Source organism: Plecotus auritus (genome assembly GCF_963455305.1).
Source record: "Plecotus auritus genome assembly, chromosome: 2".
In the NCBI taxonomy this organism is placed as follows: Eukaryota; Metazoa; Chordata; class Mammalia; order Chiroptera; family Vespertilionidae; genus Plecotus; species Plecotus auritus.
This window is the reverse complement of record NC_137771.1, coordinates 225793942-225807712: the sequence shown is the minus strand read 5'-3', so window position 1 is coordinate 225807712 and position 13771 is coordinate 225793942. Positions and strand designations below refer to the sequence as shown.

Here is a 13771-nt window from a genome sequence, read left to right as displayed (position 1 = left end):
ACATGCCCGGGTTACAGGTTATGATGTTTCTGTCTCTCGCTCCCTGTCCCTTCCTCCCTGAAATCCATAAGAATAAAGAAGTGGCCATTTCCAAGGCACATGATAGAGTTGTCCTACCTCCTGAGAAAGGTGTGCTCATTACAAACCCCGAGGCCACTTTAAAGTGGTGGGTGTGAGGTTCCGCTAAACCTGGGGACCAAGATGCTCGCGCAGGAATCAGAACCCCGGGGACCGCGGAGAAAGAACCCCAAAGGGGCGGGAAGAAGCGAGGAACCCTCCTCTTCCACGCCTGGCCGGGAGGACCTCGGGGAGCACCCGCCCCCCCCCCAACCCGGCGGGAGAGCCCCGACGGAGACGCCCACGGCCTCGACCCCATGCGTCCTCCTCCCCGGCTGCCCGGGTCACTTCCCGCTGCCCTCCCTCAGCTTCCTCGTCCCCGCCCTGGCGCCCTCCTGGGTTTCCTTTGTCCCCTCCCCACCCTCACCCCGGGCTGCCCGCGCCCCCTCCCTGACACCCCCCACCCCCATCTCGCCGCGCGCCCCCTCCCTCCGGGAGCTTTTCTGGTCCCCTCCCCCGCCGGTGTCCCCTGCGCCCCCCGCCCCATCTCCCGCGCCCTCCCCGCCCCTCCGGGCTTCCCGTGTCCTCCCCTCCCGCCCCCGTTTTAAACCTGGCGCCCTCGCCCGAGCGGTTGCAGGCGCGGCCGAGTCGCTGGCGCCACTGGAGGGCGCGGGCTCCGCGGGCACCATGCGACCCGAGGCGGCGGCTGGAGCCCGGGAGGCGCGGGGTCGCGTCTGTCCCTGCCCCGCGGACGGTCCCCGGAGGCCACCTTCGCCACGCGGGCCCGAGAGGTGAGGGCGGCCCGGTGGGGCGCGTGAGGGGCGCGGCGAGTGGTGCTGGGAGCGGGGTGCCCAGGCGCTGGGTCCCCCAGTTCCTCCGCGACGCCAGGCGAGCCCCTCAGCCGGAGGCGGGGACGCAGAGTCGTCTGGGTTCCAGCGCAGAGCGCGGGGGTCCAGGAGGTTTGCCAGGAAAGAGCCCAGCACTCCCGGGTCTAGGTCTGACTGCACCTGGCTGCGAGCGGTGATGTGTCCCGCCCCTCGACGAGCCTTGCAGGGGGTCTCCGCACATGGACTGTCAGAATCGTTTTTTAAAAATATATTTTTATTGATTTCAGAGAGGAAGGGAGATGGAGAGAAAAATAGAAACATCAATGATGAGAGAGAATCACTGATCGGCTGCCTCCTGCATGTCCCCTACTGGGGACCAAGCCCGCAACCCGGGCCTGGGACCCTTCAGTCCGCAGGCCGATGCTCTATCCACTGAGCCAAACCAGCTAGGGAGACTGTCATAATCTTGGTGACAGTCTTTGCGCTGTATCTGGGGCCCCGCGCATCAGCCCTTTTCAAGGTAGTGAAGTTGAAGGAAATCAAATTAGCGGGGAAGGTGTGGCGGGGCTGGGCGGCCAGGCAGCGGGAGAGGAGAAACCCATGGGCCCTTTGTGCACCCCCATTGCCCCTTTGTGCACCCCCATTGCCCCTTTGTGCACCCCCATTGCCCCTTTGTGCACCCCCATTGCCCCTTTGTGCACCCCCATTGCCCCTTTGTGCTCCATAGAACTCTGCAGAATCATCTCTGAGAGTCAAGACCCTTCAGTGATCCAGGCTGTGTGGCTGGAAGTCCTGAGCCACAAAGTCGCCAGCTGTGGGAGGCAATCTGTCTGAATCGAAGAGTCTACCAGGGGTGGGCAAACTTTTTGACTCGAGGGCCACCATGGGTTCTTAAACTGGACCGGAGGGCCGGAACAAAAGCATGGATGGAGTGTTTGTGTGAACTAATATAAATTCAAAGTAAAGGAGCGGAGGGGAGAGCAAGAGAACCGGATAGAACAGCCGGATCCGGCCCGCGGGCCGTAGTTTGCCCACGACTGGTAGCCAGACATGGAGAAAAAAATCTTCAACTGTTGTGTCCCCTGATCATTGAGTCAGATTTGGGACTTCTCAAAGGCCAGGGATGGCAGAAACTGGGAATGTGGCAGGAGGAAGCACACGCGAACACACACACACACACACACACACACACACACACACACACGGTGTTGGGTAGCCACAGTTAACTTGAGGGGACGTTCTGGGGTGTCCAGTGACCCCTTTTCCAGGCACACAGCAGAAATGATACCTCTTAGCACATGATTTTCAAAGACAGCAGAGGATGCTGGGGCTCACTCCTGGTCCCTTCCGTTCCAGCCCCACCCCGTGGAGACCTTGGACCCTGACACCCCGAGATGCTGAGCCCACGGGAGCTGGCAGCCAGGTGAGGTGACGTGGGGTGTTGCAGGCATCCACCAGTTCAAGCCAGGAATGGCACCATCTCGGAAATAACGAAAGGCCCCTCCACCTGTCCCTCCCTCGGCATCTAAAGCTCAGTGGTCTGGAGCCGGGCCTGGGGAGCGATGCTGATGCAACCTGAGTCGCTGTAGGCTGGGCTCTTGCGTCTCCGTTCTTGAAAAGCAAAGCCTCTCCCGCACAGCGATTGCCTGGGCGTTCCACGATACCTCTTTCATGCTGGTTTGCTTCTCCTCCCCGCAACGGGACCATAGGTAGAGAGAGGTAGGAGAAGGCTGCCTCCCTCCCTTGCCTTAGAGGAAAGCCGAGTGTGCCATGAGCGCTGGGCGGGTGCCACCGTGCAAATAAGGGCAGAGCTCGGTCTGGGGTGCTCAGCGGTGTGGTTAGCCCGCACGCCGCCCGGCCCTTTCTGAAGCACTTTCCACCCTGTCTGGGAGCAGCCCCGGGGTGCCTCGGGGACTGCTCTGAGCAAATACACCCCGCGGAGGGCTTTGTGCGCCGAGATGAATGGCCACCACCCTCCTTTTGTTTGCTGCAGTGGGAGCTAAATTGCTTTACGCTTATTGAAGTAATGACTTGCTTTCATGGAATTTACCTTCCCTCGTTCTAGTTTAAAATAGAAATGGATGACTTTTTTTTTTTAAATGCTGACGTTCATTAGGCGAGGAAAGACATAATACACGTGGCATACGGCTTAGTGTGCAGTTGGCGGCGATAGGATAAACTCAGGTGTGGGGAAGCAGGCGTAGACGACTTCATTAACTTAGTGTGAATAATGGGATTTTCACTCAGTTACTATGATTTAAAGAATGAAGCAAGTAAAAGTCAAATTAACAAGCGATATGATTACGTTGCCCAAATTATTATTCAATACATGCAATGTCTAAATAATGAAAACTAATTCCTTCTTTTGCATTCAAACTTAACATAAGACTTCAAGTGCTTGAGAGAGAGATAATACAGACGTTTACAATGGTGCAGTTTTCGTTTTTTAATTTTTTTAAATGTATTTTATTGATTTTTTTACAGGGAGGAAGGGAGGGGGAGAGAGAGTTAGAAACATCAATGAGAGAGAAACATCAAACAGCTGCCTCCTGCACACCCCCTACTGGGGATGTGCCCGCAACCAAGGTACATGCCCTTGACCGGAATTGAACCTGGAACCCTTGAGTCTGCAGACCGACGCTCTATCCACTGAGCCAAACCGGTTAGGGCCAGTTTTCTTTTAAGTGAAATGTATATGGAGCCTATCAGTTGCAAGAATAAAAATACCAGAGCCAGCTTCCTAACGGAAGGCAGGCAGGTGGATTTTTATCCCTAGGGTGATGAGAAGGCCATTGGTGAGAAAAGTGAAGATTGCAGAAAAGACGTTAAGCTGTAGCTACCTTCTGGCTGGGCGTCAGCCTGGCACACTGGACTAAGCGGTTGTGCCCATGGATTTTGGGGGGGGAGTGGAGGGTGGGTGTTCCGTGGGGCTGCAGTGCTCGCTGCCCAGCTTTCCTGGGGCCAGCTCTTTGCAGAACTAAGTTGGCAGGGCGGGGAGGCAGGTGTAAGGCGCACTGCTCCCGGAGCCCCAGCCAGGTGAGCGCAGCCCCAGCCAGGTGAGCACAGCCCCAGCCAGGTGAGCGCAGCCAGTGCGGAAAGGGACCGCTTATTGCTCAACAGCGCCCTCTCCCGACCAACAGGAGAATTCCTCGGCCCCGGAGCCTTGCTGTGCATGTCTCACAGGGGTCCTCAAACTTTTTAAACAGGGGGCCAGTTCACTGTCCCACAGACCGTTGGAGGGCCGGACTATAGTTAAAAAAAAACAAACTATGAACAAATTCCTATGCGCACTGCGGGCCCGGGACGCGTCGGCTGCTAAGCAGGACAGGCAGCGGCACCCGGCAGGCCGGATCAATGTCCTCGGCGGGCCGCATGTGGCCCGCGGGCCGTAGTTTGAGGACCCCTGCTAGAAATTCGAGGGAAGGCTTCAAGAAGGCCCTGCCCTGGGTGGAGTCACCCTCACCCATTTTGAGGAAAATAAACGACAGACTAAACTTTTGTTGACCTCTGATCCATCTCCGTCCTGGCACCTTGCCGGCCCTGCAGGGGAGGGGATGTCCTGGAAGGAGATGTCAGGACTTCCTTCTCCTGCTCCCATCCTCTGGTCTCTCTCCAGTAGATTTAAAACGCCTGAACAGGGGGACTGTGTGGGACGCACCTGTCCATCTTGGAATCCCTCGCAGTGCCCTGGCCATCACCGGCCACCGCAAGTGGAAGACGGGCTTAGCAAGTCCCACTTCCGTGCTGAAACTGTCCCTAGAATCGCTCCTGGGGCTAACAGGTGCAGGCCACTGAGGTTCCGTTTTGTGTGTGTGTTTCTTTTCTAATTTCAGGATGCGACCTCAGAGGCTTCCTGACTGTGTGTTTGCTTTTCATGTGTGTCTGTCTTCACAGCTGGAGCCAGGGGCTGAGCAGCAAACTTCCGGATCAAAGGGCGCCTTCGGGTTCCAGCATCCCGTCAGGTAACAACGTCACAGTAAGAAATGCATCACTTTTGCCCTAACTGGTTTGGCTCAGTGGATAGAGCGTCGGCCTGCGGACTGAAGGGTCCCAGGTTCGATTCCGGTCAAGGGCATGTACCTTGGTTGCGGGCACATCCCCAGTAGGAGGTGTGCAGGAGGCAGCTGATCGATGTTTCTCTCTCATCGATGTTTCTAGCTCTCTGTCCCTCTCCCTTCCTCTCTGTAAAAAATCAATAAAATATATTAAAAAAAGAAAAAAAAAAGAAATGCATCACTTCCTTTTCAGATCAGCATGGGCACACCGTGGTGCCTTCTACTGCATACGTTTTCAACGAAGTGGCGGATAATTCCGTGCTCGCCAACATGGTTGAGTTACTATTATCGCAGGGAACTTCGGCGGTGTGCTGTGGGATTTGTGGAATCCATGCATTTCTTCATTCCGTCACTGTTTCCGCTGCAAGTTGGGTTGGCCTGTGTTTCCGTCCTACCTTTCATTTGATACCCCTTACGACATATTGTGTCTGTGTTAAATTTCATTGAGTGTGAATTGTATAAGCATATCTATTTCTTTACCTAGCTCTTTAGGTCCATTACTATTTCTCCCCCAGGGTATGTTAGGATGTTGTCTAGAGCTGTGGTCGGCAAACGGCGGCTCGCGAGCCACATGCGGCTCTTTGGCCCCTTGAGTGTGGCTCTTCCACAAAATACCACGGCCTGGGCGGGTCTATTTTGAAGAAGTGGTGTTAGAAGAAGTTGAAGTTTAAAAAATGTGGCTCTCCAAAGAAATTTCAATCATTGCACTGTTGATATTTGGCTCTGTTGACGAATGAGTTTGCCGACCACTGGGCTAGGGCAAAGTAGGCCTGGGAAGTATTCGTGAAGACTGACTGGGGGGTGGGTGGGTGCGGCCCGCAGCTGTGCCTCTGGTTCTGGGGTGCTTTTGAGGTCTTGGCGGGATCAAGACCCTCACTGTGTATCCCTCTCACTTCAACCTTCAAGCAGGTGGCTCATGCTCAGGGCTTCATCTGTTTCTCTGTCTCCATCTCTGTGTCTCCCATTTCCTTCATCAGAATAAACCTTGTCCGGCCTCTCACTGGAGTATTTTTACCCTGCTGAGCCTGAGAGACCGGGGGCTGGGGTCGCACCCCCGATACCTAATTGCTAGAGGTGGCATTAGGGCCCCTCAGGCGGTCAGAGAGTGACCGCTGGACAAGGGGAGTTTTCCCAGCGCCCTTCTCTCGGTGACCTTTAATCCTCATGGGATGGCAGACCCTGGGTGGCTCCCCGGGGTTCTGACACGCTTGTTCTGGGGACCGGCCTGGGCGGCTGTATCTTACAGGCCCTGCTGGCCATCCCGGCGTGCACTGGGGCGAGACCACCACCCGCTCATGCCCTGTGCGCATTCCCCAGCACCCCCTGCCCGGGCCTGCCCCCCACAGACGCTCTGCTACTGCTCCCCAGTTTTAGATTCGGTGAAAGCGCGGGGACTGGGGAGGCCTGCATCGCGAACTGGATAAACTTTAGTTACAGAAAATTTCAGGCATGCGGGGAAGTGGAGAGAACAGTGCAGTGCGTCCCTGTGCGCCCCGCACCAGCCTCAATAATCGTTAACATTCTTCAGATTTGGTCACGTTTGTCACTGGCTCGCAACTCTTTTTTTTTTATCGTGGTGGTTAGAATATTTTTTAAAAAAATATATTTTATTGATTTTTTTTACAGACAGGAAGGGAGAGGGATAGAGAGTTAGAAACATCGATGAGAGAGAAACATTGATCAGCTGCCTCCTGCACACCCCCCACTGGGGATGTGCCCGCAACCAAGGTACATGCCCTTGACTGGAACCGAACCCCGGACCCTCCAGTCCGCAAGCCGACGCTCTATCCACTGAGCCAAACCGGTCAGGGCGGTTGTTAGAATATTTTAAAGCAAATTCCAGACATCCTGCAACATGGAGTTCACCTCTGAATACAGTGGTCTCCCCTTATCTGCAACTTACACTTTTAAATTGCATGTCCTCCTGAGTGTCGTGAGTCTGAGCCTTCCCACTCTCCCCGCCCAGGCGTGAAGCTTCCCTTTGTCCAGCGGCTCCACGCTGCACACACGTACCTCCCCGCCAGGCACTTCCTAACCCTCTCCGTTATCCCACCGACTGTCGGGGCGTCCCAGGGCGTGGGTTCAAGCAACCCTTGTTTTACTTAAGAATGGCCCACAGCCAGTCGTATAATTTGGATTACTTTTATTACAGTATACTGTTATAATTACTCTATTTTATTAGTAACTAGAGGCCCAATGCATGAAAATTCGTGCAAGAGTAGGCCTTACTTCCCCCAGCTGCTGGCACCGGCTTCCCTCCTCTGGCCACTGGCAGACACCCGGGACCCCAACCGGCTTCCCCCGGGCCCCAGCCTTGTCAGGAAGGATGTCCGGATGTCTGGAAGGTCATTCAGCTGTCCGGTCTAATTACCATATTACCCTTTTATTATTATAGATGATTGTTAATCTCTTACTGTGCCTAATTTTTTTAAAAAATATATTGATTTCAAAGAGGAAGGGAGAGGGAGAAAGAGAGATAGAAACATCAATGATGAGAGAGAATCACGGATTGGCTTACTCCCGCATGCCCCCCACTGGGGACCGAGCCCACAACCTCCACCGGAATTGAACCCAGGACCCTTCAGTCCTCTGGCCGATGCTTTATCCACTGAACCAAACCAGCTAGGGCTTACTGTGCCTAATTTATAAGTTAAACTTTTTCACATGTATGTATGTATAGGAAAAAGCCTAGTATGTACGGGGTTTGGTACTGTCCATGGTTTCAGGCATCCAGTGGGGGTCTTGGAAGATATCCACCAAGAATAAAGGTAGACCACTGGATGCCAGCGTAACACCTAATTTTTATTTTTAACTTTATTTTATTGTTTAAAGTTTTACAAAGAGTAGTACATATGTCTCCTTTTTTTCCCCATTGACCTTCCCCCAGCCTCCCCTAGCCCCCGGCACATGCCCTCACCACCCCCCACCACCATCCCAGTGTCTTACATCCATTGGCATAACACCTAAGTTTTAACGTGGCCAAACACTATACTATGCTCATGTCACTGTCATAGGTATATATTCTTTTTCTGTTGCGGAGTTTCTCAACTGTTGACCCTTTGTGTAGACTGGATCGCTTGTTGGAGGTTAGGGCTGTCCTGGGCACTGTAGGGGGGCAGGAACTTGAAAGACTTGAAATCATCTTTGCAAATAAGCAGTGATTAATGGATAATCCTCCCAGCTCCTCAGACCACGGGGGGAATGCAAACAGATTCATGAAAGGTTCAGGGATAGAGATTACGGCGAGAGTAGGAGGTATTTTATTTTATTGTTTTTTAAATTGATTTTAGAGAGAGATGTCAAGTCGTTGCTCCACTTATTTGTGCATTACTTGGTTATTTCTTGTATGTGCCCGGACTGGGGATCAAAGCTGAAACCTTGGTGTATAGGGATGGTACTCTAACAGCTGAGCTACCTGGCCAGGGCAAGAGTAGAAGGTTTTTTTTGTTTTGTTTTTCCAGAGAGGGAGAGAGAGAGAGAAACATCCATGATGAGAGAGAATCATTGATCGGCTGCCTCCTGCACACCCCACACTGGGGATGGAGCCCGAAACCCGGGAATGTGTCCTGCCCAGGAATCAAACCGTGACCTCCTGGTTCTTAGGTCGACCACTGAGCCACGCGGGCTGGGCTAGAGTAGGGGGTGTTTTAAATACTTTCTATATATAACTGGAATCCTAAATTTACAAAACCTGGATTCAGAGATTCCAATTTTATATATATATAAGCTATTTTCTCTCCTTTCCTTTTTTTAAAAAAGTATTTTTTTTTTTAAATACACTTTATTGACATTTTACAGAGAGGAAGGGAGAGGGATACAGAGCTAGAAACATCGATGAGAGAGAAACATCGATCAGCCGTCTCCTGCACACCTCCCACCGGGGATGTGCCCGCAACCAAGGTACATGCCCTTGACCGGAATCGAACCCGGGACCCTTCAGTCCGCAGGCCGACGCTCTATCCACTGAGCCAAACCGGTTTCGGCAAAAGTATTTTTTTTTTATTGATTTCAGAGAGGAAGGGAGGGAGAGATAGAAACATCAATGATGAAAGAGAATCATTGATTGGCTGCCTCCTACATGCCACCTCCTGGGGATCAATCCTGCAACCTGGGCATGTGCCCTTGACTGGAATCGAACCAGGGGCTCTTCAGTCCCTGTAGGCCGACGCTCTATCCACTGAGCCAACCCCATTAGGGCGTCTCCTTTCCTTTTTGAATATACAGATATATGTACACCAAAAGGTCCCCAAATGGGAACTTGCTTGCTTTCTCCTTTTCCCTTCCCTTTTCCTTTCTCTTTCCCTCTCCCTCTCTCTTCCTACTGGGCAAATAGCCTGGCTGCCATCGTCTATTCTGGAAAAGTGAGGGACCCACCCCTATAGCTTCTCTGTGGCAACACCCAGAGGATGAGCTCCTTCTCCTCTAGACCAGGGTTTCAGAGTCAAGTTTCCTCGAGAGCCCCAAGGGCCACCACACGCCCCAGGCGAGGGGCCTCCCGGACCAGGACCGGGAGGAGTCAGCCCTCACGCGGTCACAGAGAGCCTCTTAGTCTTGAACGAAAACAGTGTTTTCCTTTCCTTTTCCCTCCGCGGAAGCCACCCTTTTCCTAGTGGCCTTGCTCACTCAGTGGCCACCTCGTTGATGCACTAGTGTGTGTGGGGAGGGGACCAAGCTGCTCCTAGGGACATGGTCATCTAGGCCGAGTTCAGACTGGCTCAGGTTGACTAATGCTGTGTTTTTTCTGAAATATTAGACTTTATTTGCCCATTTCAAAGCGCCAAGAGTATCTGCAGAGTTCTGGGGAGAAAGTGCTGGCCAGTTTCCCGGTGCAAGCCACGATCCACTTCTACAATGACGAGTCCGACTCCGAGGATGGCGAGCCCGAGGAGGAGGCCCGGCTCCTTCCCCAGGAGGCCCAGGGGCCGGGGGCAGAGAGCCCTGGAGACACGGAACGTGGCCCCGGAGACACGGAACGTGGCCCAAGAGACACGGAACGTGGCCCAAGAGATCTGGAACGTGACCCCGGAGATATGGAACGTGGCCCAGGAGATACAGAACGTAGCCCAGGAGACATGGAATGTGGCCCTGGAGACACGGAACGTGGCCTTGGAGACATGGAATGTGGCCCCGGAGACACGGAACGTGGCCCAGGAGACATGGAATGTGGCCCCGGAGACACAGAATGTGGCCCAGGAGGAAGGGGCAGAGACCAGCCAACACACCCCGCACCACGATCTGGAGGACACGAGGGTCTCAGAGGACACGGGGGGCTCGGTGGTAAGGGTGGGCTCCCACACGGTGACTCTCCAGGGGGTGCTGAGTGCTCCTCACCCAAATAACGGGGGTGTCCCTCCCCCCAGACCTGCCTGGCGTGCACTCTTGGGGACAGCTGTGCCTGGACATTGCATGTCCCCGGGGGGCTGCTTTGACTGTCTGGCCAGCACTCCACCCAGGGCAAGAGCTCACAGCTCCCCCTTCTCCTTGTGGCGGCTCTTCTTCAGGGCACTCACGGAACGCCAAGAAAGGACGCTAGGACCGAGGGAAGGTTTGTGTCAACAAGGGTTCTCATCAGGTAGGGCCAACTTCCAGACCACATTCGGCGGCCACTGTGCCGTCCAAGGAGACCCTCCGATACAGGCCAATAGCCCATCCACGCCTCTCACTTCACCGGAGACTCCTTGTGTACTGGTAGCTATTTGTGCTTTTGTGCGAAAGATACTGTCCAAAGGTTGATGTGGTCACTTCATGGCATTCTGAAAAAATTATTTATGGAAAACAAATAAAACAATAAATCCTGTAAGAATCCTATCTAATAAAGAGGGAATATGCTAATTGACTGCCCTGCCCTCTAAGATGGCGGCACCCACAGCCAATAAGAAGGGAATATGCTAATTGACTGTCCCACCCTCAAAGATGGCAGCATCCACAGCCACAAGATGGTGGTGCCCAGTCCCCTCAGCCCCGCCGGGGTGCCTGCCTCCAGAGTCCCCCAGTCCCCATAGCCCCCCAGCTGCCCAGGGCTGGCCAGAGGCACAGGCAAGCCTTGGATGGTGGCTGCCCAGGGCCGCCTGAGGCTCAGATAACCAGGGCTGGCCGAGGCTTGCGCTGCTGGCAGTGGCAGCAGCAGAGGTGTGATGGGGTGTGGCCGTCCCCTGATTGCTGGGTTGACTCCCGCCCCTGAGGGCTCCCAGACTGTGAGAGGGGGCAGGCCGGGCTGAGGGACCCCCCTCCAGTGCATGAGTTTTCATGGCTGTTCTTTAAGGGCTATGTGTATGAATAGAGAAGAGCGTCAGCCCTGAGTTGGGGGCTGCTTTGGGCTTGTTACTTGAATAGAATAACATAGCTATCAGTCAAAGTATTGAATGTAAAATTATTTTCATTTTTTTATATTTGACCAAATGAATACGTTCCTCCAGGTATTTTACTGAACTATGTTACATGTGGTTGTCTGCCTATATACAGTACATCAGATAAGTTCCTACCTGAAGTAAATATTTTGAAAGAAAAAAATGTTTGATAATCATCGTTTTTGTTTGAGACATTTTTAGATTTCATTAGTTCCTACATTCAAGATTTTAAAAGTCTATCAGGAGGTTTTTATATTTAACTCTTTAAATGATAAATTATTGTTTTTAAGAATGCAGATGCAGGAACCGGTTTGGCTCAGTGGATAGAGCGTCAGCCTGTGGACTGAAAGGTCCCAGGTTCAATTCCGGTCAAGGGCATGTACCTTGGTTGTGGGCACATCCCCAGTGGGAGGTGTGCAGGAGGCAGCTGATCGATGTTTCTCTCTCATCGATGTTTCTAACTCTCTATCCCTCTCCCTTCCTCTCTGTAAAATATCAATAAAAAATGTATTTAAAAAAAAAAAAAGTAAAATATATTTAAAAAAAAAAAGAATGCAGAGAAAGTATAAAAAAAAGAAAACAAAATGGTCTATAACATCAATGCTCAAATCCATTATATTAAAAAGTAGAAGGAATACAGGCAAGTATTTTAACAATCCAAACAGTGTAGAAAAATATCCATTGTAAAGTAAAAGTCACCCTCGCTGGTCCCCGCTTTCTTGTCCAAAGGGGGCCAACATCGACTGTTTTTATTGCTCTACCTTTTAAAAATTACTTTTTTCTTTTAAAAAAATTGTTATTTTTGGTTTCTTCTAATCTTTTAAAAAACATGTATTTTATTTTATTCTTTTACTCGTTTAAAATATTTTTTCAAACTTAAAAAGCAATTTTACCTGGGTTTATTTCAAAAAGGATTCAAGATGGCCTTCTATTTTGTTGGGTTCTAACAGAAACTTTCTAGAAGCCTTATTCTTACTCTCATGTGCAGCTTGGGGTGAGGCTGAAGTGATCACATTTGCCTTTGTTTTGTTGTCTTCTTACATCCCTTTTACTGAGAACAAAGATCTGGCCGTTCACCAGATGACGGTCAAAAAACCAAATCTAGCCCTAGCCGATTTGGCTCAGTGAGTAGAGCGTCGGCCTGCGGACTGAAGGGTCCCGGGTTCGATTCCGGTCAAGGGCACCAGCCTGGGTTGCCGGCTTGATCCCCAGTAGGTGGCGTGCAGGAGGCAGCCGATCAATGATTCTCTCTCATCATTGATGTTTCTATCTCTCCCTCTCCCTTCCTCTCTGAAATAAATAAAAATACATTAAAAAAAAAAAAGAACAGCCGAAACCGGTTCGGCTCAGTGGATAGAGCGTCGGCCTGCGGACTGAAGGGTCCCGGGTTCGATTCCGGTCAAGGGCAAGTACCTTGGTTGCGGGCACATCCCCAGTGGGGGATGTGCAGGAGGCAGCTGATCGATGTTTCTCTCTCATCGATGTTTCTAGCTCTCTATCCCTCTCCCTTCTCTGTAAAAAATCAATAAAATAAAAATAAACTTAAAAAAAAGAAAAGAACAAAGCCATTCTCTTATTTAAAAAAATTATAAAAGAAAAGAAAAGAAACCAAATCTAGTCTGTATGCTGATGGCACCACAGTTTTAAATGTGTGGCATGGTACACTTTCCTTACATTACTTACTAGTAGAACTTGGCCAGCCTAGAGCAAATACAGAAAACGGGGCCCTGTAGAATGGCAGTGACATTTCTGGGAGTCTGGCATTTGTACAGGGGGACGGCGAGCTCGGCGCTCCTCCACTGTCCTGGTTTTGTGATTCGCTGGGTTGGCTACACACGGGCCCAAACCCACACAAGCTCCGCTCACTTGATCCTGTAGCCTCATCACCACCCCAACATTTATGTATTCACTTGTGACTACACCTTACGTCGAACCATTTGACACTGCGGATGCTCGGCTGTTTGACCGACACAGTGGCAGTTTCATATGGTCAACCTAATATGTTGTGCACATTATAGAACATGCACACGCTACAGATTTTACAGGGTAATATAAATATCACGTAACCACTTTCAACATAATTTTAGTTAATAGTTTTACAAGCCTTTGCTCTGCAATAATATTTAAGCTATCTCACAGAGATATTCCAGTGAAACACATTCTGCCCTTACATATTTGTTTTCATCCACCGATTCTGCAAAAGTTTTTGCTGAAATTTGATAAGTAAATTCTACCTTCCCTGATATCAATTTGTTGATTCTTGAACCAACTGGGAGATGTTTCATTTTTGTATTTTTATTTGACTGTATAATATATTTATGTTTTAGCCAAAGGATTAAAAAATGCACTGAATCTTCTTGGAAGATTTTTTTAAATTTTATTTTAGAGAGAGGAAGGGAGAGGGAAAGAGAGATAGAAACATCAGTGATGAGAGAGAATCATGGATCAGCTGCCTCTTGCACGCTCCATCCACAGTGGGGATCGA

The 13771-nt window shown here is 51.3% G+C and overlaps 1 protein-coding gene across 1 annotated transcript; it reads left to right on the top strand.

Moving 5' to 3' along the window:
- Nucleotides 1-744: 744 nt before the first annotated feature.
- RIPPLY3 (ripply transcriptional repressor 3) lies at nucleotides 745-10368 on the top strand (the record flags this gene model as incomplete). Its single annotated transcript, XM_080654727.1, has 6 exons — nucleotides 745-848; nucleotides 2241-2307; nucleotides 4779-4846; nucleotides 9693-9831; nucleotides 9905-10216; nucleotides 10300-10368. The coding sequence occupies 6 exons, from the start codon at nucleotides 745-747 to the stop codon at nucleotides 10366-10368; spliced, it is 759 nt and encodes a 252-aa protein (XP_080510853.1).
- Between the last annotated feature and the right edge of the window lie 3403 nt (nucleotides 10369-13771).